Here is a 24,199-nt window from a genome sequence, read left to right as displayed (position 1 = left end):
CCTTGAGCTCTACAGTCTTAACAAAAGGAAGGGTCGGAACACATTAACCCTTTTTTACACATAAAAAGGGAGAAAGATCAGACTTGTTTAAACGAAACAAAAGAACAGACTTGTTCAAACGAAACAAAATAACAAGCTTGTTTAAACACAAGGGTCGGAACTTGTCCGTTTATTAAAAAAGCGACCGCCCGACCTATTTACTGAACTTTTTGTAGCACACATGCTCGGTGGAACAAAGTAATTTTAAAAGAGTTAAATGCACCAGAGATCCATTAACTTGTGAGGAAGTTTCAGTTGAGTCCATCAACTTCCAAAGTGGCTTTTTGGGTCCATAAACTTTTAAAATAGCTCGCTGCAGTCCATACCTATTTATTTAACCTTAAATTCAAAGCATATTTATAGAAAACCCCTTCCCACACACATGCAAGTGCATGCATGGCTCTCTGCGCAGGTGCCCCAGGCGGGATTTTCACCCGGGTGCATGCATGGCTCTCCGCCGCTCTCTTCTCCGCGCTCGGGCACGACGGCGTCTTCAACCCGCACGCCTCCGTCTATCGTCCCTGGGCGGCAGTCTGCGCTCGGCCCGCCGCTGCCCCCGGCTTCGCAGCGCGGGGCGGCAACGCCACCAGCAACGACCCGAACACCTCCGCCGGTGTGATCGGTGCGCGTCGGGGCCCAGTGGCTGGCGCTCCAAACCGTCAGGCGCTTCAGGATGTCGCGACGAACCCGGCGAGCTCGGATAGTCGGATTGGTTGGCCTTCCTGCTCGATCAAGACAACGGCGAGCTCAGAGCTCATCTGTGTGTGTTTGCTTTGCTGTTGTTTTGCTTTTGCACGGTGCAGGGAGACAGCTCTGAGGGTGCTCGTCAGGGTGGCGGCGCGGAACTTCCCCGAAGTACTGCAGCAGCTATTCAGGTGCCTAATCGAGGGATGGATGATGGAACAGAGCAAGGGCCCGGAACTGCTTGAGCATTTCTTCGCCACGTTGCCTTACAGCCGTTGCTCGGTATGTAATGTAGCTACCCACAACAGCCCTGGAGGACGACATACGTATTGCTACTGATGGGGTTTTTTTCTGATGAACTTCCGTTTAGATTTTCACCCGTGAGCTCGCCGTCCCCCGCTTCCGCGACATGGCCACGTCCTATTTCGGGGGGATGAGCGTGATGCTATGCCTGGAGAACGCGACGAAGCATGAGCTCGGCCATGATCTCGAGGACACCATCTTGACCCATGCCGTTGAGATCTCCAAGAAACAATACGGGTGAGAGCTGAGCATATACCATTACAACATGAGTTCATTCACTGCGTGGTTCTTCTCGATCGCCACTCCTAACGTTCGTTCTCAATCTGGAGAAACTAACGGGCGGGCCGGGAAACCTCCTTCTGGCCGGCATTCGCATGCCGCAGCAGCGTCTTCTTGTAGGAACTATTCAAGAGAGGCCATCACGATCAGCTCGAGGACCGCATCAGGGCGTTCATCGTGGACGATCTCGTGGCGTGGTCCACGGACACATACGGGCACTTCGTGGTACAGGCGTGCTTTCGCCCCCGCGCTAGTCCGTCTCCGGTGCCTCCGTTGCAGCGCGGGCTCGAAGCGTTCTTGCGCCTGCCCGACGAGCGGCTCCGGGAGTTGGCGATGGACTGCAATGCCTACCACGTCCTCGGCTCGCTGCTCCAAACCAGCGTAGACGTAAGTATTCGCCTATCCTTCCTATCACGCCAACAGTGGGCCCGCGCCGGCCGGCCGCTCGGTCGTTCGTTAGCTGAGACTGGCGTTTCATCTGTGCGGAACGTGCCATGCAGCACGGAGCGGCGCCGGCGGAGGCGATGCAGCTTGCAGAGCGGATCTTGGGGATGCCGCGGACGAGACGGATGCTGAACTCCGTCGTCCGGCGGGTGATCGACAAGAGCAAGCCGTAGCTATTTTGCACTAGTAGTCGACGATTTGCTCCGCTGAGTCAGAGCACGCCACCATGCCTTAGACTGTACTCCGACTGCGAATTGTGTGTTTGACTTTGATTGATTGGCATTGCTTGCTGACGTACACGGCCAAATGTCTCTGGTTTCTCTGTACAATGCTACGGGTCACTACTGTACATCTCTAAACATTTCGTACAGCTTAGGCTTGTGTAGTACGTACTACTACTACTCCGTAGCCAGCATCTCTGCTTGTATCCATCCGCTAATGTTGTGTCAGATTAAAAGTCGTTGCAATTTGTGCATGCATGTACCCGAGCGCGGAGAAGAGAGCGGCGGAGAGCCATGCATGCACCCGGGTGAAAATCCCGCATGTGGCACGTGGGCAGAGAGCCATGCATGCTCCTGCATGCGTATGGGAAGGGGTTTTCTACAAATGTGCTTTGAATTTAAGGTTAAATAAATAGGTACGGACTGCAGTGAACCATTTTAAAAGTTTATGGACCCAAAAAGTCACTTTGGAAGTTAATGGACTCAACTGAAATTTCCTCACAAGTTAATGGATCTCTGGTGCATTTAACTCATTTTAAAAAGACTTACAATGTTTTCGGCTAAAACCATAGAATGCATTACCTGCATTACTGGCTGAAGTGAAATAGTATAGGGCATGCATACTCCTACTATAAACGCAGGTCCAAGTCAAAGTCAAGTCACCATCCAAGCCGTGTGTCAGGCACTAGTTAAGTTGGTGGTTTCGGGCCTAAAAACACCTTTAGCAGTAGGACCAAATCATGATTTTAGCCATTTGATAAAACAGAGAATGGACGACGCATCATTTAGTTTGGGTGTATATATGCCCTATAATCTGTCCCAGTAGATGCAATGATAAGAGCTTAATTGTCTAAGTGACTAGCTAGTGTATATATAGCTACTATCTAAATTTTTGTACGAGTTTATTGTTGTTGTCAGATTTTGTTTTTTGTCAAAATTGTTTGAAACTGTTGTAATTTTGTTTTGCCTTTAGTGTTTGTGTACATCTAGAGTCAAATTTTCTGAATGAAAAGGTTAAAACTGACTGAGATCGATGTTCCAAAATTTTCATTGCAAAACAAAAAATGGATCAAAATACGACACGGCGTCTCTAAGAGTCGTTTTGTAGTAGTGTTGTTTTCACAAAATTGAAAACCAAATAATATACATAAGCGGCATTAACAGATCGCCCAGCTCACGCTTGAGCTGAAGGCAAAAATTGTTCAGCTGTTCACCTCTTGACCTCTCAACCAATAAATTGCGGCCATAAAACAAGGTTCAAAGCTCATAAAGCTCAAAGCTAATGCTTCGTGACGAAGAACAAAAACAGCAAGGATAAAATATCTTAATTAGCACCACAAACCAGTCAAGTCAAGTCAAGTCAAATCACCGCGTGCGCCGCGTTTTTGTTTTGATGGACGACGAAATTAATTAACTTAGTTCGTCTTCGTCCTTGCATTGGCATCGTGCAACTTTCACTGGAATAAGAGGAGATATCAGGCACTATTTATACTGATGAAGTGATGAGGACCACAACAAAAATAAGAGGCGGCCATTGTTGTTGTTTAGCATATACGATTCCATGCATATACGCAGTGCACACATGAAGACAAAGGTAGTAGTAGTAGCGAGGAAAGCAGTTTTAGCACTTGCTGCTGTAGTTGCGACGCTGCTGCTGATGCTCCCGCCCGGCGGCGGCGTCTCGGCACCTGCAGCTGCGACAACAGCCACGGGGTTGCTGGGCAGTAACTACTACTGCACCAGGAGGTGCGGCAACATCAGCATCCCGTACCCGTTCGGCATCGAGCCAGGCTGCTACCACGCCGCCGGCTTCAACCTCACCTGCAAGAATAGCTCGCACCATCATCAGCCACCCAAGCTGTTCCTCGGCGACGGCACGGTGCAGGTGCTGGACATCTCTGTCGAAAACAGCACGGTGCGCATCAACAGCCCCGCCGTGCAGTTTCAGTATGATGATGGTAGTGGCCGCACCACGAACAGCAGCACCAGCACATGGGGGTTCGGGCTCCCACGGAATGGTCCCTACTTCTTGTCGGAGTCGACGAGCATGCTCCAGGTGATGGGGTGCGACATCCAGGTCAGCATCCAGGGGGGTGTCAATAACAACTTGGTCAGCTCTTGCACAGCTATCTGCCCGTCAATAGAACCCGGCTTCATTGTGGGTGCGCGAAATGGTAACTGTACGGGCATTTTCTGCTGTCAGACAAGCATCGTTCTAGGTTACTCTTTCTACTCCATTCAGATGAACTTGCTTTCTGGCGGACCACAGGGTCTATTTCTACCTGCTGTATACATAGTGGACAAGATTTTCAATGCCGACCATCTTGACATGCTCGTCCACGGTACTCCTAAGGCGCTTCCGGCCACACTAGATTGGATAATTAGTAATTCGACATGTCTGACAAATATTACCGCCCCCGAATGTCTCAGTAACCACAGCTATTGCCAAGACTCCTTTACCGATGGCCATGGTGGCTATCTATGTCAATGCTCAGATGGTTATCAGGGAAATCCTTATGTTCTCGGTGGATGCCAAGGTATTTTTACCGGCAGTTCCAGGCCTGTCTTCAAAATCTGCAGACATGCATTCTTTCTGTAATAACTCGATCTCTCCTAGCTAATTACTATTTAAGCATTTGTTTTGCTACAGATATCAACGAATGCGAATTTCCATACCAATATCCTTGCTATGGTGTTTGCAAGAACACACCCGGGAATTTTACCTGCCAATGCCAAACTGGCTACACAGGAAATGCTTCTGTCCCAAATGGATGCATAGGTACATGACGCAAATAAAAAAAAACACTTGCAATTTACACTGCTTTCTCCTGTTACATAACCGCAACAAATGTTTTGGACGGCTACATGGTGCCATAAGATATTTCTTTTACTAGTATTTATTGTTAAAATTCAAAAATAATATCATGATATACATTTGAAGTCAAATATACTATTGCAATTTCAACATTAGTTTCTAAAATATACTGTTAAATATATTTGAATTGTCTGTCATTTTCTATTAGTTTAGGTTTTTGGTTGAACCAGTCGGGGCATATAATTCAACATAGTATTAGACTAGAGGTAATGTGTTCGAGGAAATTGAGATCTAAACCCTGTTTGGATTGACTAAAATAAGTTGCTAGCTGCTAAAAAATTCTAGCTGACCCAAACAACCTAACTTGTAGCCTATTTTTAATTATTCAATCACCTAGCTTATAAAAAGCTATTAGCCATGCCTCTGGAAATAGAATTTGACCACCTGTGTTAGTCCTTTCTCTAGTAGTCACTCAGATTGATACTTGCACACCCTAATATGATAGTAATACTTTATAATATAGCTTTAGCTTACATTTATATTATCGTCGACCGAGTCACGCCATAAATATATTTGACATGACCATCTACATGTATATGAGCCTATCTAGCTTATATTCAATTGTTTGAGATGAATGTGACACTTGATTTAAAGAACGTCAGATACAAATCTAAGGGCCAACAAATCCTGGAGAGCCAGCAGCGTCGAGTCACAACCAAACCCAGCAGCACCCAACAGAACTAGATCAAACCAAACTCAGGAACAACCAGTTCCAATTAGACCAAGTTCAAACCAGTCAGAACGAACAAGACCCAATTCCAACCAGTTGGAACGTACCCGGTTTGAACCGGTCAAACTAGAGTTTCCAACCACAGTCAAAACCACAGCTAGAACCATATCCAGTTCAAACCAATCAGCCAGTTTGAACAAAGTCAGAATTAAAACTAGACCTAGCTTCAACAAGTTTCAACCAGACCTTGAACCAGTTAGAACTCAGTTTACAATAGTTAGAACCTAGTTTGAACAGACCCAGCAGCAATAAGTTTCAACCAGATCCAGTTTGAACTAGTCAGATCTAGTTCTAACTAGACCCAACAACAAGAGATACGATAGTGTACATTAAAATCGAGTGGCTACAAAATTATATGACAGAAGATGATGACGACATCGAATCCAGTCCCTATATATAATTTTGTGTGCTGGGGGACTCTAAAACACTCAAGTGCCATGTAGCTTTCCTCCATATATAACATCATTTAGTTTTATCCATTGATACACATGGCATTACAATACATATGCTTACTACGTGTTATGGTATTCTTCCAAATATGTAGTGTGTTAACTTGTCTATTTTGTTATGCATGTATTTTCCAGACATAGATGAGTGTGAGAAACCGGAGGCATATAGTTGCTATGGAATCTGTCAAAATTTCCTCGGTACATTTCAGTGCCAATGTCCTAATGGAACATATGGAAGTCCATCCACAAAAGATGGTTGTGTCGTTACTACAAAACAGAAGAATTCCTACACAGGTGACAAGCCAGTATATGTGGACGCTGCCTATTACCTTATATTTTCCATATTATAATCACTATTTTATTAACTTTTACTTCTGCATATGCTAGAAACTTAGGAGATATCCTTATGAGAAATTTGCAGTAAAATTTAGGATATACCACTAATAGGACTATCTTTTCACACGGTCTCTCCCAGGTCATTTCTAACATAAACCTGGTAACATCAATCCGGTTATGATAAAAATTCTACTTACAATTATTCAATGTGTCTTTTAATCTATATTCATTTTTCCCTCCTCTGATAGCATTGCTTCGCACCTCACACACCTCAAATATGTATTTAGTTGAAAACTTATGTGAGTTTTGTTAGCTTTAGTTGCATCCCAATGTACTAGGACTTCATGAGTCTAGATTGTGGCGCCTTTCAAATTTTGATGCGATTAGTAGCTAAATAATTTTAACCTTGTATTAAGTAGAAACTACATTCTCTTTATTATATATATGGATATGCTTGATCTAAGCATCAGGCTAAGTAGAAACTACATTCTCTTTATTATAAATATGGATATGCTTGGTCTAAGCATCGGGCTAGCTAGGATACAAGTATTCCTTTTTTTAATGGAAACTATGATTCCAACTCCTTAATTTAGCCCATTGATCTTCTTTTTTCAGGTCTAAGCATTGGGCTAGGAGTAGGCGGTGGAATAAGTCTTTTGCTAGTACTAGGTGCTCCATTCATATCACGTAAAATAAAGCTACGAAAGGAGAAAAAAATGAGAGAAATTTTTTTCAATCAAAATCATGGGCTACTATTGCAGCAACTTGTATCACATAATGGAGACATTGGAGAAAGGATGACAATTACTCTAAGGGATCTAGAGAAGGCTACAAACAATTTTGATAAAGCACGTGTGATTGGTGGAGGAGGACATGGCGTTGTGTTCAAAGGAATTATTGATCTAAAGGTCGTGGCAGTCAAGAAATCAAGGATTATAGTAGAACGGGAGATCAACGAATTTATAAATGAAGTCGCCATTCTTTCTCAGGTCAATCATAGAAATGTGGTGAAGCTATTAGGATGTTGCCTTGAGACAGAAGTCCCGCTACTAGTTTATGAATTTATCTCAAATGGAACCCTATATCAACATCTCCATGTTGAAGGACCATTGTCTGTACCATGGGTTGACCGAATAAGGATTGCATTGGAAGTTTCTAGAGCTCTATCCTACCTACATTCAGCTGCTTCAATGCCTATATATCATAGAGATATTAAGTCTAGCAACATACTTCTAGATGACAGTTTAACAGCAAAAGTATCTGACTTTGGCACTTCAAGATACATCTTGATTGATCAAACTGGAGTAACCACAGAGGTTCAAGGAACAAGGGGTTACCTAGATCCCATGTACTATTATACAGGGCGACTAACAGGCAAGAGTGATGTCTTCAGTTTTGGTGTTCTTCTTATCGAATTGCTAACCAGAGAGCAACCATTTGTCTATCGGTCCAGGCATGGTGATAATCTTGTGTCACATTTCAGAAAGTTGCTCGCAATAGGTAATCTTGTTGGCATAATAGATCCTCAAGTCATGGAAGAGGAAGATGGAGAAGTCCAAGAAGTAGCTACATTAGCAACAATGTGTACTAAATTGAAAGGGGAAGACCGGCCTACAATGAGAGAAGTGGAGATAATACTTGAAAGCATACTGGTTAAGAAGAAGCAGATTCCAAATATTTCAACAACAAGGAGGTATGATATTGAGAATAATGAAACACCGGTTCACTGCATGTCAATTGAAATGGCAACTAACCAAACAGACAGGCGACTTGCTATGGAAGAAGACGCGAATAGTAGCGAAATAAGCCGGCAGTATACTATGGAAGAGGAGATATTGTTGTCAGGAAGCTACCCCCGATGAACCTGTGCTGTCATGAACAACAATGTTCCTTCGTCCTTCCAAATTATTGTTCTGCAAGCTTTCAGTGGATGCATTTTCTTGATTGTTGATTTCCACAAATATAATTCCTTTCATGAATACTATGAAGACATTAGTATTATGTGTAATGTCTATGATGAACATAATTTACTTATTGATTTGTTTTCCTGTTTTCTGTAAGGACTACCACCACCACGAAGTTTAAAACAGAGTAAGTAATAAACGTGTCTCTATATTCTTGCGGTATTGTATTCTCGGGACCTATTTAATCTGTGCATGTAATGAATAGTACTGCAGTTTTGATGCTGAAATGTAGGCCTCGACAAATACAAGTTGTTGCAATGAAGAAAATAAATTCAGCCTGGTGATTCTGTTAGCGCGGCCAGATCATGGCTGTTGGTAGCACTGTAGGAGTCCTTCCCGTCCGCGAAGCAGTGCAGGTGCAGTGGTAGTGACGTCGAGGCAGGTGCTTACCAGGAGCGAACGGCCTGAGCGTGTGCTTGCCGGCCGGCGAGCACGTTCGGATCGAAGGAATCCACGTTCAGAGTTCAAACTGGAGCACCGTGTGGCATGGCAGAAGCAGGTGGCGCTGTCAGAGTTGTAACCAAGTGAACCGATGGAGTGTGTTAGCCAAATTGTTGCACTTGCTTGTAATTTTTCGTTCTGAGTCATGCATCAGCTAGCATAGGGGCAGTGCGTGATCGATGGCGTGCTTGATCACGACTTGGCCCGGTTTAGTTTGGTCAGTCTGCGCCATGACGCACTCAGCGCACGCAGCGCGCGCCGCAGCAAAACAGCGTGGCGCACTTTGTGCGGGATGGTGCGGGGAGGCTTGGTTGTTACAAGTCTGAGATTGTAGCATGCATATGTGTATAAGAGCATCAATAACAGACGAAAGGCGTTGCGTTTTAGGCCGCCAAAAATCATCTTTTCTCGTGTAAGTTTGTTACTCGCGTTTCCATCTACTCGCGTTCTTGCCGCGATCACCGCGCCGTCTCCGGCGTTCACGATCTGAGCTTGCTGCGGCGTTCGGTTAGTGGTATCAGAGCCTCAAGCCGCCGGAGTAGGAGGTGCTCGGAGGACGAGAGAGGTTGTAGAGGAAGCAGGGTGGTTTGGTCCACCGGATCCGAGGAGGTGAAGGCGTGAACTCTGACGTCGCCGACATGGGTGATGCCAGCGGTAAGGACAAGGACGTGATGGAGCGGGCGTGGAACCAGGCGGCTGGAAATCTGGTATGGCCTATGTTAACCTGCACCAATTACCAGGAGTGGTCCGCACTGGTGCAATGCAATCTCGAAGGCATGTATCTGTGGGATGCAATCGAGTCCGACAAGGTGGAGCGGCACCGGGATCGGCTCGCTCTGGGTGCCATGATCCGTGGTGTGCCCCAGGACATGCACTCCATTCTCTTGAACAAGAAGTCAGCGAAGGAGGCATGGGAGGCAATCAAGTCGATGCGTCTCGGTGCAGAACGTGTAAAGGAGGTGAATGCACAGAAGCTGCTGGCGGAGTTTGAGACGATCGCGTTCAAGGCGGGCGAGACAATCGACGACTTCGCCGTGCACATCACCAGACTCGCCACTGACCTGCGTGGTTTTGGTGAAGAAAGCGTGGATGACACGCGTGTCGTGAAGAAGATCCTCTAGGTCATTCCACCGCGCTACAACCAGGTGGCAGTCACGATCGAGATGTTTTGCGACATCAAGAAAATCTCCATCGAGGAGCTTGTGGGCCATCTGCGGGCGGCGGAAGATCGCTTCGAGCCGTCGATGGAGCAGGTGACGGATAAGACTGGCCGACTCCTGTTGACGGAGGAGGAGTGGGTGGCCTAGAACAAGAGCCACATCGTGCCGGACACGTCTTCGTCGTCCGGCTGGAAAGAGCGATGGGCGCTATATGAAGAAGGGGAGATCCGGAGCGCGCGGCGGCGGCGGCGGCAACGAAGCGCGTGACTCCGGTGTGAAACTCACGTCGATGGGCACTCCACGATGAAAAGGCAAGTGCCACAAATGTGGCATCTATGGGTACTTCGCGAAGGAGTGCAAGACGAAGGAGCTGAAGGAGGAGCGGCAGGAGGCCGCTCACCATGCGAACGCCGACACTGAGCAGCCGACGCTCATGGTGGCGCAGGTCTGCAATGTTGTGCGGACCACGAGCTCCACCGCGCATCGGGTGTTCCTGAATCAGGAACATGTGTCCCCGTCGAAGTACGATGAAGGCGCATGGGTCCTCGACACCGGGGCCACGAATCACATGACTGGGTGCCGGGCATCGCTGGCAACTCTAGACGAGACGGTGCGCGGCGCGGTGCGGTTTGGAGATCGATCCACGGTGGAGATCTAGGGGATCGGGGCTGTCACGATCGCCGGCAGGAATCAGGACCATCGTGTGCTCACTGAGGTATACTTCATCCCATCCCTCAAATGTAATATCGTGAGTCTTGGCCAATTGGAAGAAGGGGGTGTCGCATCGAAATCGATGACGGTGTCCTGAAGGTGTACGAGCGCCGCCAGGCTGTGAACCAGGAGAGGGGTGTTCTGATCTGGGCAGAGAGGAGGAATTGCCTGTACATAATGAAGGTGAACCTGACCTCGCCCGTGTGCCTGATGACCAAGATGGACGAGACAGCGTGGCTCTGGCATGCATGGTACGGACACTTGAATTTTAGGTCTCTGCATGAGCTGGGTGCCAGGGAGATGGTGGAGGGTATACCCCTGATCCGGCATGCGGAGCAGGTGTGCGATGGTTGCGCATTGGGCAAGCAGCACCGCACACCATTTCCCCAGGCCTCGACGTACCACGCGACGGAGAAGCTTGAACAGGTGCACGGTGATCTGTGTGGGCACATTACGCTGCCCACACCCGGCGGGAAGTCGTTCTTCTTGCTCATCGTTGATGATCACAGCCGCTACATGTGGCTCGAGCTTCTGGCATCCAAGGATGAGGCGTTGGTGTATTTCAAAAGGATCAAGGCAGCGGCCGAGTTGGAGTCAGGCCGTCGCCTGAAGGCGTTCAGGACGGACCGTGGTGGTGAATTTAATTCAGGTGCATTTGTGGCTTTCTGTAACGACCACGGCATCAAGCACTGTACCACCACGCCATATTCCCCACAACAGAACGGAGTAGTAGAACGGCGGAATCATACCGTCGTGGAGATGGCTCGTTGCCTGCTCAAGAGCATGCGAGTACCTGCTTAGTTTTGGGGTGAAGCAGTCAAGGTGGCGGTGTACCTATTGAACCGATCGCCGACGAAAAGTCTGAACGGGAAAACTCCATTCGAAGCTTGGTTTGGAAAGAAGCCAGGGGTCAAGCATCTGCGTACGTTTGGATGTGTTGCTTATGCCAAGCGTGTTGGCCCCGGCGTAAGCAAGCTGGCGAACAGATCAGTTCCAGGTGTGTTCTTCGGCTATGAGCCGGGGACGAAGGGATTCCAAGTGTATGATCCCGTGAAGGGCAAGCTGATGGTGACCAGAGATGTGATATTCGACGAGAAGAAGGCATGGAATTGGGAGGGGAATGACAGCAGGCTGAGCAATGACGAAGCAGCGCCTGATACTTTCACAGTTCAGTGTTTTGACACTGTTCCTGGTCCGACAATAGGGCCTGGCGCTGATTCTGAAGGGAGCGCCGCCTCTGAATTTGATGGCGGTGAACCGGTCTCGCCTGCTGCATCAATTCCATTAGTGGGGGTGCATCTAATACACCACCACACACCCCAAGTGCTAGCCCGGGTACACCAGGTCCGATGATCCAGTGGGCAACGCCGCCCACCAATGCCTCTGAAGATTCTGATGGTGCTCCACTGCGGTTCAGAACCATTCCCAATTTGCTTGAAACAACCGAGGAAATGCAGGGGTTCGAGTACATTGGGCTTTATCTAGTAGCAGCAGAAGAACCAAGGTCGGTGGATGAGGCTCTGTCTGAAAACTGCTGGAGGCGGGCTATGCAATCGGAAATGCAGGCAATTGAAGAAAACCGCACCTAGGATGTCAGTGATCTGCCACCGAAGCAAAAGGCTATAGGCCTGAAGTGGGTTTTTAAAGTCAAGAAAGATCCAGATGGAAATGTTGTCAAGTATAAAGCAAGGTTAGTGGCCAAGGGGTATGCTCAACGTCAAGGAGTAGATTTTGATGAAGTATTTGCTCTAGTTGCCAGGATTGAGACTGTAAGGGTGCTATTGGCACTAGCAGCACAAGGTGGATGGGAGGTACACCATATGGATGTGAAATCAGCCTTTTTGAATGGTGACTTAACTGAAACAGTGTTTGTGCAACAACCTCCAGGTTTCATCATTGGCAATGGAGACAAGGTGCTCAAATTAAGAAAGGCACTCTATGGCCTTAGGCAGGCACCTAGAGCATGGAATGCTAAACTTGATAAAGAGCTAGTTGCTCTCGGTTTTGTGAGAAGCAAGCTAGAACATGTTGTATACAGAAGGAGATGCAAGAACTCATTTCTACTTGTGGGGGTGTATGTTGATGATTTGATCATCTCTGGACCAAATGTCAGAGACATTAAGCAGTTTAAGTCAGAGATGATGAAGAAATTCAGCATGAGTGATCTAGGTCTCCTGAGCTACTACTTGGGGATAGAGGTGAAGCAGGGAGATGGGGGAATTACATTGAGCCAGAGCTCTTATGTTGTAAGGATACTTGAGGGGGCAGGTATGAAAAACTGCAATCCTTGTGATACACCCATGGAGTGTCGGCTCAAGCTCTGCAAGAAGAAGGAGGGAGAAACTGTAGATCCTACTGCATATAGGAGCATAATTGGTAGCCTCAGATACATTGTCAACACCAGGCCAGATCTTGCATATGCGGTAGGTGTTGTCAGTAGGTATATGGAGGCACCAGGGAGAGAGCTAGCACTGGCTGCTGTTAAACATATTTTGAGATATTTGAAGGGAACAGTCGGATATGGCTGCAAGTATGAGAAGGGAACTAAAACCCATCTTGCTCGGTACAGTGACAGTGACTTTGCAGGAGATGTCGAGGATAGGAAGAGCACCACGGGTGTTGTATATTTCCTTGGCAATAGCCTGGTAACATGGGCATCACAGAAGCAGAAGATAGTCGCGTTGTCTTCATGTGAAGCCGAGTATGTGGCGGCAGCAGCAGCAGCGTGCCAAGGCATTTGGCTAAGCCGGTTGATAGCAGATATGATGGGAACGAAAGAGGCGACAGTGAAGCTACTCATGGACAATATGTCTGCCATCGCTCTTAGCAGGAACCCAGTGCACCATGATCGCAGCAAGCATATTGATACTAAGTATCACTTTATTCCGTGAGTGCATCGAAGAAGGCAAGGTGGAGGTGGATCATGTTGGGACTGCGGGGCAGCTCGCCGACATCTTCACCAAATCACTGGGGCGAGTCAAGTTCGTGGAACTGAGGAGTGCTCTGGGCGTCGTCGATGTGCAACAAGTTTAGGGGGTGATTTGTTAGCCAAATTGTTGCACTTGCTTGTAATTTTTCGTTCTGAGTCATGCATCAGCTAGCATAGGGGCAGGGCGTGATCGATGGCGTGCTTGATCACGACTTGGCCCGGTTTAGTTTGGTCAGTCTGCGCCATGACGCACTCAGCGCACGCAGCGCACGCCACAGCGAAACGGCGTGGCGCACTTTGTGCGGGATGGCGCGGGGAGGCTTGGTTGTTACAAGTCCGAGATTGTAGCATGCATGTGTATAAGAGCATCAATAACAGACCAAAGGTGTTGCGTTTTAGGCCGCCGAAAATCCTCTTTTCTCGTGTAAGTTTGTTACTCGCGTTTCCATCTACTCGCGTTCTCGCCGCGATCACCGCGCCGTCTCCGGCGTTCACGATCTGAGCTTGCTGCGGCGTTCGGTTCCATCAGAGTGGACTCGAATAATTGTCAGACTAGTCGCTGCCGACGTGCACAGCGCGTTATATAGTATGTGATTATGTGAGATGTCATCCTCAGGCGGCCGGCGTAGAAAGATGCATGATTTGGATGCACGTACGTACGTCAGCACGATATACTATAGGGGCAGGCCGACGAGCGAGAGAGGCGTGGTCAACGTTGGGTGAACTTGATGAAGAGAGCTGACGACGACTAATATATAGGCTACACTGGTGGTGCATGCAATTGGCGATGCCCTGGAGCTGGAAGTGTGCGTAGTACGCTGTGGTTCATCGCCGACGTACGTAGTACTATATACGCATGCAGTTCATGGAGGGCAAGTGGATGAAATTGAGCTGGACGGCCATCAAGGTGATGTCATGAGTTCTCGGCATGCAGCACCTTCTGCTGCGCTGGTGCCACTTGGAAGAGTAAGCACTAGCTCCATATATGACGTCAATCAAGGAGAGAAACGTTCACTGACTATAAACACCGTATATCATGCCCTATTTATAGAGGGCACATGCATGAGTAGTGCTTAATTCCATAGCCAAACAAATTGAAGAGCCCTTAAATTAGTTTGTTAATTTACTTCTCCATTTGTGCTCACACACATGAACAAGAAGCTAGGTAGTGGAAAAGCTGTATTAGCACTTGCTGCTGCTGTAGTGGCCATGTTGTTGCTGATGGTGATCCCGGCGTTTGGCGCCGCGGCAGTACCACCAGCTGATGCGACAACAGCCACTTTTGGGTTGCTGGGCAGTTACAACTACTGCACCAGGAGCTGCGGCAACATCAGCATCCCGTACCCGTTCGGCATCGAGCCCGGCTGCTACCACGCCGCCGGCTTCAACCTCACCTGCAAGAATAGCTCGCACCATCATCAGCCACCCAAGCTGTTCCTTGGCGACGCCTTGCAAGTGTTTGACATCTCCATTCCCAACGCCACGGTGCGTATAAGCGTCAGTCCGAAGGTGATCGAAATCCAACATAGTCATGGTAGTCTTATGGTGAATAGAACATGGGGAGTTTCCCTGGCACAGCACGGGTCATACCCGTTCTTCCTGTCCGACTCGTACAATATGGTGCTAGTCGTGCTAAGTTGGGTGATAGCTAATCATTCTTGTCCTACAATAACTGCAAATGTGTCTGCTCCTGAATGCCTCAGTACCCACAGTTCTTGCCAAAACACATTACCGTCATTGTTATTTTTTGACGGTAGTGGGTACACGTGCCAGTGCTCCCATGGCTACCAAGGCAATCCTTACGTCGCCGATGGACCCGATGCATGCCAAGGTAACAGTAAACTTTAGCTTACCTACATTATTAGTCTTCTGTAAACTTAAATACCAAAAATTAATGTTCATGTGCGTGTCCTTGTTTATTTAGATATTGATGAGTGCACTACTCCAGAGATCGAGCTACTCTTGCTACGGTGAATGCAAGAATACGCCGGGAAGTTTCCTTTGCATGTGCCCTGCTGGCTACAAGGGCAATGCTTCAGTCCCAAATGGATGCAGAGGTACGCTATCACAATATGATACACTACTGGAAACTCATTTTCGTCTGTGTGTGATTATTTTTTCTGTGCGTTTTTGGCGATACGCACAGAAAAATTAAAATTATTCTGTGCGTTTCAAATAATCCCGTCAGACAAATACAATAACACACAGAAAAATGATATGTTTTTTCCGTGCGTGGAAATATACACACGGAAAAACTTCACACTCACAGAAAAATTTCAATTATTCTGTCGGTGGTCTCGATACGCACAGAAAAATTATGTTCACGCACAGTAAAATTGATATTATTCTGTTGGTTTTTTTTGAAAACACACAGAAAAAACATACACACGCACAGAAAAATTGAAACGACCACTAGGATTTGGGGTTCGCGCTCTCATTTTGGCGTTCGCGCTCTTCGTTTCGGTGTTGGCGCGTTGTCACGAAATGAAAATACATTAATGAATAAAAAAAAGCAAAAGACTCCTAACCCTAACCTGCTGCCCGCCGCCCCCAACACGCACACGCCCGCCCCCAACTCCGCCACACGCCCGCCTGCTCGCGGCTCGTCACGCACGCGCGCCGCCCGCCCCGCCGCCGCCACCGCAGCACCGCACGCCCCGCTGCCGCTGCTCCGCACGCCCCGCCGTGGCACACGCCCCACCGCCGCCGCGGCACACACCCAGCCGCCGCCGCTCCGCATGCCCCGCCGCAGCGCCGCCGCAGGACCTCCGCAACCATGCCGTCGGCCGATTCAGCGTCTCCCGAAGTTCCTCGCCTCTAGATCCGCGCCTCTCCAAGCTCCCCGCCAGCCACTGCCACTGATTGTGCGCCCTCCCTCTACCTAGCTCGCCGGCGGCCGCGCCCTCTCCCGTGCTCTGGCCTAGGTCCGCTGGGGTCCCGTGCTACAACCTTCAGGCGAGCTCGGCTCTGGTCACCCGTCGATCCACGCTGTCCTGGTAAGTGAGACTCGTCTCGTCGCGTAAGAGGATTTAGATGCAGGCTCCGTAGCGGTAGGGTTCCTGAGAGCTTAGATTTGTGTGGAAATTTTTTGATTTGAGCTTTATGATCTGTTGGATGCTGAAGACTGAAGACTGAAGTGTTCTAGGTGAAAATGTTTAGCTGACAAATGAAATCTTTGAGCTGTGCTGCTGTGGATGTATTGATATGTCCAGTGACGGAGCTCGCTAGAAATTTTAGGTGGATGTTTTCTTATGTCCAGTAGCAGTTTGTAGTGACATAATATATAATTCATTAATTCAACATATGCAAGAGATATAAAAGAACTAATATGCCAATTTGAGAACAAATGAGCTAGTGTATGATATATGTGAGATAAATACAATTAAAAGCAGTGCATAAGCATAACAACTAAGATATATATGATACATATATTGCTCAGTTGTGCACTTGCGCCTAACCCACGGCCACGTTGTACGACCTTTTTTTTAGGAAACGCCGTACAACAAATGAGATTGAATCATAATGCAGTTGTATTTGAGTGTCTACTTGTATGATTTTTGGAATATGATGTCCTGTTATTCTACGGTTTATTTGAGTGTCTACTTGTATGATTTTCGGAATATTTGTCCTTTCATCCAGAATAATGCAGTTGTCATTGTTGTGACATCTATTTATTTGCGTGTCCTTGCTGCAGTGAAGATTTTGTGCTAAGCGGAGTGCTGCATTGAAGATTTTGGGCTAAGGAAGGAGTGCTGCAGTGAAGTCTTTGGGCGGCAAGGACTGAAGCTTCCTATTGGATTTGTTGTGTACTACTTTCAAGACTAAAGAATTGTTGAGGACCTCTGATTGAGACTCAAGGTACACTTATTTCTTCACTGCATAAAATTGTTGTATGTTGTTATGCTAAATTCTACTTGTGTGCCCACTTGTCTGAGTTTAGAATGTCCGTTCTTGCTCTAAAAATAATTGAGCTTCCTTTGTTGTGGTATCTAATATATTAATATTTGAAACAGAATTAGTTAATATGTCAAACCGAACATGGATGTATAATGGTTGGCAACGTGGCAAAGCTCCCTCAAATGAATGGGTTGATGGAACCAATGGATTCTTGAATATTGCATTTTCAATTCCTGGTGTAGCTGAAAATGATACTATTAAGTGTCCTTGTGCACAATGTCGGAACTACTTTAGGCATATAAGATTAACTGTAGAGATGCATTTGTGTTGGTATGGTTTTAAGGAAGACTATGAAACTTGGACTGAGCATGGTGAGGGGCTTATTTCACATGATGGATATGATGGTGTGGGCAATAGAGAGGGCACTGATGAAGTTGATCAGATGGATCAAATGTTTACCGCAAATTAAGGCAAGTGAGAATAATGCTAGTATAGATATAAGAGAGCAAAAAGGAGGCTGCAGCTCCATATATATATGTCCAATTTACCATTTATTTTTCAGTTTCTTCACTTCACTGATAGGTTCCTGCAGCCTGATTTGTTTTGCTGCAGTGGTTTAAGTACAAGCAAACTAAAGGTCCAATTTGTTGTTTTTGTATCTATCTAAAAGAATATGAAGCACAGGGTGGTTGGGGAGGAGACTCATGAGCAGATCCTTCCTGTGTGATATTTTTAGTATGGCTAAATTGCAGCGTCAGAAGATTGTAGAATGGACACTAAGCATGTAACTAATAATGCCTTTATTATGCTGCTGCTGCTGCTAGTATTTGACTCTGCACCTGAGATCTTGCTAGCAACAGCATGCTGTCATCAGGAGTTTATTGTGCATACATACAACCTACATAGTATATCACAGGATGTATGTATGCATGAGTCCACAAGACTTAGCCTTCCACATGGACCCAACAATCCAATCATATATCCAGACCATGCATTAGCACTAACACACTTAATAAGCAAGCACACCCACCTGTCCATCCTCCATCCAAAAGTACAAGGTTTCCACAAGTATGGATGGAGGAAGCAACATAGCAGCAAGGTTCATAAAATATTTATGATTGACTGATCTAATGATTGTGCTGACCTGTTACTATATAATATTTATTCACAGGCAATTCAGTTATATTTACTTCCCGGCACCTTACAAATACACTACTCAGCTTGGGGTCATAGTTAGAAGAGAATATCCAGGTGTGATTGTGGAGGTGGATGAGAACGGTGATGAATTCAAGCGCCCAGCTCTGGATTGGTCTGATTATTTTCATAAAAATCCTGAAGCTACGGGAATGACAAGGGGAGAAAAAGTGGTTTCCGAATTTTGGGTAAGATATGTTCAATCTGAAATTTCTGAGCAACATCTATGCAATCTGAAACCTATGTTCATGGTTCTGTACACGTGCAGCGTTTGTTCCAAGTTCCAGAAGGAGATCAACAAGCTGCTGACTGTGTTCTAGAAGCTTGTTTGAAGAGAAGGGTGAGGAACATGATGTATCAAGTCCGTGTTGATGCTGTCAAGAAGTACTACTGGGAAATAAAACACTTACCCATAAAAAAGGCCGTAGCATGCCACATTGACCTCGAGTATGAGCAATACAAGCAAGGAAAGCTTGAGGGGTTCAGTGATGAGGTGTGGCCCCTCCTTTGTGCTTATTGGTGCTCAGATGATTACAAGGTAAAACGTAAGAGAGGGCAAACATCTCGCTCAAGTAATGAAGATATTTCTCAAAACCGAGGAGGATCTAGACCATTCACAGAGACACAACAAGTATTGGTATGCATGTGTATATTCTTTCATCTCTTTGTAGAAACTTAGTAGCCTATTGTATATTCATATCTCATTGGAAAATTTACTATTTTTTAGGAAGCTAACTTTGGACCACAGAACGCAACCCCTATTAATACATTTGCTGCGATGAAATCTGGCATGAAAAGCTTGGATAGCACTGGTAGATGTGGTCCAGTCAGTAACCAGAAAGCACAGAAACTCATGGTATGTATGTGACATGTGTGCTGAAAAATTTCATGACTTCAGGTCATCAGGTTTGGGAGTTACATTTTTCTGAAGTTTTCTGCTAGGTTATGTTCATATCTGCGTAGCAATGCTTCTTTGTGCTTTTTCACCCTGTTAACTTAAGAATCAGGTCTATGTTATAACTAGAAAGATGTGGAGAACTTCTTAAGATTTTCAAAATGTTAAAGAACATATTTTTCTGTGATCTGGATCTCTAGTTATGATTTATTAAAGTGACTTTCTTGCTGCTGTCCAAAAAATTCAGAATACAAAGTTAGCATATTTTGGCTATTTGTACATCTCTAGACCATGTTTCCTTGTTCTGGTCTTTGTAGGATGACTACTTTGCTGCTGTTAAGAGGATAGAATGTGCAAACGAAGAGGATGGAGACGGTGCAGACATGGAAGTGGATGGGCATGAGGTTGAGCAACAACAATATTTAAATGAGAAGGCGCTATATGATGTGTCTAGTGGTGCCCCGAGAAAGCATGGGCGTCTTGCCATAGCACATGGTGCGGTTAAGTATTCAGATGTGAGGGCAGCCGGAAGGGAAAGAAGCGTCCGTCCATCAAATTCAGCGACTACGCAAAACATATCTCGTGAAATGGAAGAGCTACGTCGTGCAAATGGAAGGCTAGAACAAGAGAATCGTGACAAGGACAATGCACTGCAGCAAAGCAACGTTCTTGTAGGCTTGGTACTGGTATGTGCTATGCTCTTGTAAATACTTCACCAATATTATATGTGAATTATCTAATAGTTGATATGAAGTATCTATGCTTGCAATACACTTGTAGAATCTTTATCGGGAGACAGGAAGGGCTGTGCCAGAAGAAGCGTTACGACATTTGTCCGCTACGCAAGCAATTGTGAGTATATCTTCATTCCACAATCAATATGTTTTCTAGCTGTCAGATCCATGACTTAGAGATTTTAAGATGGAAAGGAACTACAAACTGATTAGTATTTTGTGGGGTCCTATTCAGAATGGCAACACAGAGTACAGCAGTGAGGAAGTGGCCTCATCTTGATTGTTGTATAGCTACTGCAGTGAATTTGTATGGCTATTGCAATGAGGAAGTGGCCTTATATTGGTTTGTAATGTTTCACACCTCCTTGAAAACCTACAGTTGGAACACTTTAAACTTTGTCCAATCTTACTTACTCCTGTAACCTTGTCCAATTTAGAAGCTTTGCTAAAAGTGTTATATTGTTTGGAGACAATTCCACTTACTGTTGTAACTTTGTTCACATTTAGGCAACTGGTTCTTCTCATGCTGCCTCAGAATCTGACAACAATGCTAATGATGTTTGCCACACCAATGAGGATCTCCATGCTGTAAACATTGGCAACAATCAAGGTTCCGACAACAATGGAGATCATGCATCGATAATCTGATGGTTTAGTTGCAAAACATGGATGTGGTGGTAGTTTCTTTTGTAGAGTTGTGCTTATGCACATGAACTAGTAGCTGCCTCTTATCCGTTAGCTTTAGTTTTACCCGATGATGCATCTCAGCTAAAACTTGAACTGCTGAGATGAGATGATAATGCTTTTGAATGTATCGATGCCGGACCATTTGGACATCATCTACTTATAGCCTGGATGCTATGAATGAATGTGTTGAACATTTGGATGTTTACATGTGTGCTATTTATTATGCAGTAATGAAATTATTGTATGGACAATCTCTATTTTAATATGATGTTGGTACTGTTCCTAAATAATTATTGTATCTAATTTTTCTGCATGTTTAAGTGTGTTTTTTCTGACGGTGCTTTGTAAATGCCCGTCAGAAAATATTATATTTCTGTGCGTTAGCCGTGCCCGTCAGAAAAATAAGCTTTTCTCTGTGAGTGGGCAGCTACAACTCTGTCGGGATGATAACGACAGAAAAATTATTTTTCTGGTGGGTTTTTACTTTTTTTCTGTGTGGTTTCACACACACTAAAAATATATTTAATCTGGGCTGTCACATTTTTCTGTGAGTGTACTACGCACAGAAAAATATTTTTCTGACGGTGAACACACAGAAAATATCAATTTTTCTGACATCATATTTCTGTGTGTATTTTTCTGAGCGTTCACCGTCAGAAAAATATTTTTGTGACGGTATTCGCATTTTTCTGTGCGTTTTCGCACGCACGGAAGAATGTGAGTTTCCAGTAGTGATACGACCCAAAAAAAATTGATGTATTCCAGGACAAAGAAAAAAGCACTAGTAATAACAAAGAATGCAGTATTTAATCTTAGTATGTCACAGTGTCCCTGTGTGTTAGCCACACTAGCTACACAAAGATATTTAGCATGTTTATCAATCTAGCTTCAGTTAGAGTTTTATCCGGCTAGTACTGGGAACCAGAATATATATCCCTGTGGATGGAGAATTTGTTTCGCGGATATTGTCCGACCAACAAGGAAATGCACCGTTAATTAACCTGATGATTTTCCTTGAGTGATATGGAAATTCCTGATTTCAGTAGTGAGTAAATTGCATTATCAGTGCTTACAGAATGCTATGTGTTTCTTACCAATATCCATATAATGTGTTAACAATTAATATGGATGTCTTCTTTGTTGTGCATATATTTTATAGACATAAACGAGTGTGCCAATCCAGAAGCGCATTCGTGCTATGGAACCTGCCAAAATTACCCAGGAGGTTTTCATTGCCAATGTCCTAATGGAACTTACGGAAATCCTCACTCAAAAGATGGGTGCATTACAATACAACAAAGAAAGAATTCATTCACAGGTGACAAGCCACTACAACTTAACCGACTTATTAACTTACTTTCCATATTATTATCATTGTTGTGTTAGATGTGCTCCTACCCTATAATGCTTGTTTGTGATGATTCCAATTTATGACTTTAGACAATCCATTTTTCTCTTTCTAGGTTTAAGCATCGGGCTAGGATTAGGCGGTGGAACAAGTCTTTTGCTAGCACTTGGTGCTCCCTTCATAACACGTAAAATAAAGCTGCAAAAGGTGAAAAAGATGCGAGAGAAATTTTTCAAACAAAATCATGGGCTACTATTGCAGCAACTAATATCACATAATGCCGATATTGGAGAAAGAATGATCATTACGTTAAGGGATTTAGAGAAGGCTACTAACAATTTTGACAACGAGCGTGTGATCGGTGGAGGAGGGCATGGTACTGTATTCAAAGGAATTATAGACCTACAAGTTGTGGCAATCAAGAAATCAAGGATCGTGGTGCAGAGAGAAATAGGAGAATTCATCAATGAAGTTGCTATTCTTTCTCAAGTGAACCATAGAAATGTGGTGAAATTATTTGGATGTTGCCTTGAGGCAGAAGTCCCGCTACTGATTTATGAGTTCATCTCAAATGGAACTCTTTATCAGCATCTCCATGTCGAAGGACCAATATCATTACCATGGGTTGATCGAATAAGGATTGCGCTTGAAGTTGCTAGAGCTATATCCTATCTACATTCAGCTACTTCTATCCCAATATTCCATAGAGATATTAAGTCCTCCAACATACTTCTTGACGATAGGTTAACAGCAAAGGTATCAGACTTTGGAGCTTCAAGGTATATTCCAATTGATCAAACAAAAATAACTACAGCTATTCAAGGGACCATTGGTTACTTAGATCCTATGTACTATTATACAGGTCGATTGACAGACAAGAGTGATGTCTTTAGTTTTGGTGTTCTTCTTATAGAATTGCTTACTAGGAAGAAACCATTCCTTTATAGGTCCAACGATAATGATAGTCTTGTTTCACATTTTGAGAAGCTGCTAGCACAAGGCAACCTATTTAGCATAATAGATCCTCAAGTCATGGAAGACGAAGATGGAGAAGTCCAAGAAGTAGCTACACTAGCATCAGTGTGTACTAAACTAAGGGGAGAAGACCGTCCTGCAATGAGAGAAGTGGAGATGGCACTTGAAAATTTGCTATCTAAGAAGCAAATTCCTCCATGCAATACGGCACCAAGACCCACTGAGGATGAAACTATAATCCAAGACATGCATGAACGGATAACAAATGAAGCAAGCAGACAATACAGTATGGAAGAGGAAATAATTTTGTCAGCAAGCTACGCTCGATGAACTTGTGCAGTTATGAATAATGATGATTAACTTAAACAATTTGTTTTCTTCTACTGTAAATGATTATGTATATGTTTCGGTGATTTTCATGAATAATATAAATATTGCAGCTATGCACTTAATATTTGTTGGTTGAACATCAAATATTATTAGTTTGCTTTCCAGTTTGTTGCAACCTGTAAGGACCTAGGAATCTTCATTGTTGAGTTAATGTAGCTGATTATTACGATGATGTGAAGCCATGCAAAATGCGATGTGTAGTATAGTTGTTTGCACATTGGAATTAATGTGGGCACAAAAGCAATCTACACCTGACAAATGAATGTGCCTTTCCTAGATGGTGTACCAGTTGCATGCCCATTGTCCTTAACTAGGATTGGAAACAAATTAAGAATGGTGTTGGATGAATTCAAGTGGCAAAGAATCATCCAAAATCAAAACACTGCCTTTAAAAGGACAAGTTTACAATCAAAATAGAAGAAAGGATATGATCTTGCTGTCCGAGAGGCCGGGCCTCTAAGAGCGGATGCCATTTGCACCATCCCCTTCTTCTATCCCTTTCACAGAACATACT

General features: G+C 45.1%; 2 protein-coding genes and 2 pseudogenes across 4 annotated transcripts; all 4 read left to right on the top strand.

Annotated features, from left to right (window-relative positions):
- Positions 1–435: 435 nt before the first annotated feature.
- On the top strand, positions 436–1,936 carry LOC136469438 (uncharacterized; annotated as a pseudogene).
- A 1,562-nt stretch (positions 1,937–3,498) lies between these two features.
- Positions 3,499–9,125, top strand: LOC136476767 (wall-associated receptor kinase 2-like). 3 transcript variants are annotated; one of them, XR_010763749.1, is made up of 5 exons: positions 3,499–4,507; positions 4,621–4,749; positions 6,160–6,318; positions 6,976–8,451; positions 8,538–9,125. XR_010763749.1 is itself a non-coding variant. In XM_066474714.1 (5 exons), the coding sequence occupies exons 1-5, from the start codon at positions 3,532–3,534 to the stop codon at positions 8,220–8,222; spliced, it is 2,439 nt and encodes an 812-aa protein (XP_066330811.1). In that variant the 5' UTR covers positions 3,499–3,531; the 3' UTR covers positions 8,223–9,125. The 3 variants fall into 3 exon arrangements, 2 of the variants coding, with proteins under 2 accessions (XP_066330811.1, XP_066330810.1); XM_066474714.1 differs by having other exon boundaries at positions 6,976–8,053; positions 8,126–9,125; XM_066474713.1 differs by having other exon boundaries at positions 6,976–9,125.
- A 5,589-nt stretch (positions 9,126–14,714) lies between these two features.
- LOC136469437 (wall-associated receptor kinase 2-like) lies at positions 14,715–23,625 on the top strand (annotated as a pseudogene).
- LOC136475414 (uncharacterized) lies at positions 19,435–20,933 on the top strand. Its single transcript, XM_066472909.1, has 3 exons — positions 19,435–19,512; positions 19,869–20,237; positions 20,793–20,933. Exons 1-3 carry the CDS (start codon positions 19,435–19,437, stop codon positions 20,931–20,933), a joined length of 588 nt encoding a protein of 195 aa, XP_066329006.1.
- Positions 23,626–24,199: the final 574 nt, after the last annotated feature.

The sequence above is a fragment of the Miscanthus floridulus genome, chromosome 8 (genome assembly GCF_019320115.1).
Source record: "Miscanthus floridulus cultivar M001 chromosome 8, ASM1932011v1, whole genome shotgun sequence".
Classification (NCBI taxonomy): Eukaryota; Viridiplantae; Streptophyta; class Magnoliopsida; order Poales; family Poaceae; genus Miscanthus; species Miscanthus floridulus.
The sequence above is the reverse complement of the archived record's forward strand: the minus strand, read 5'-3'. Positions and strand labels throughout refer to the sequence as shown.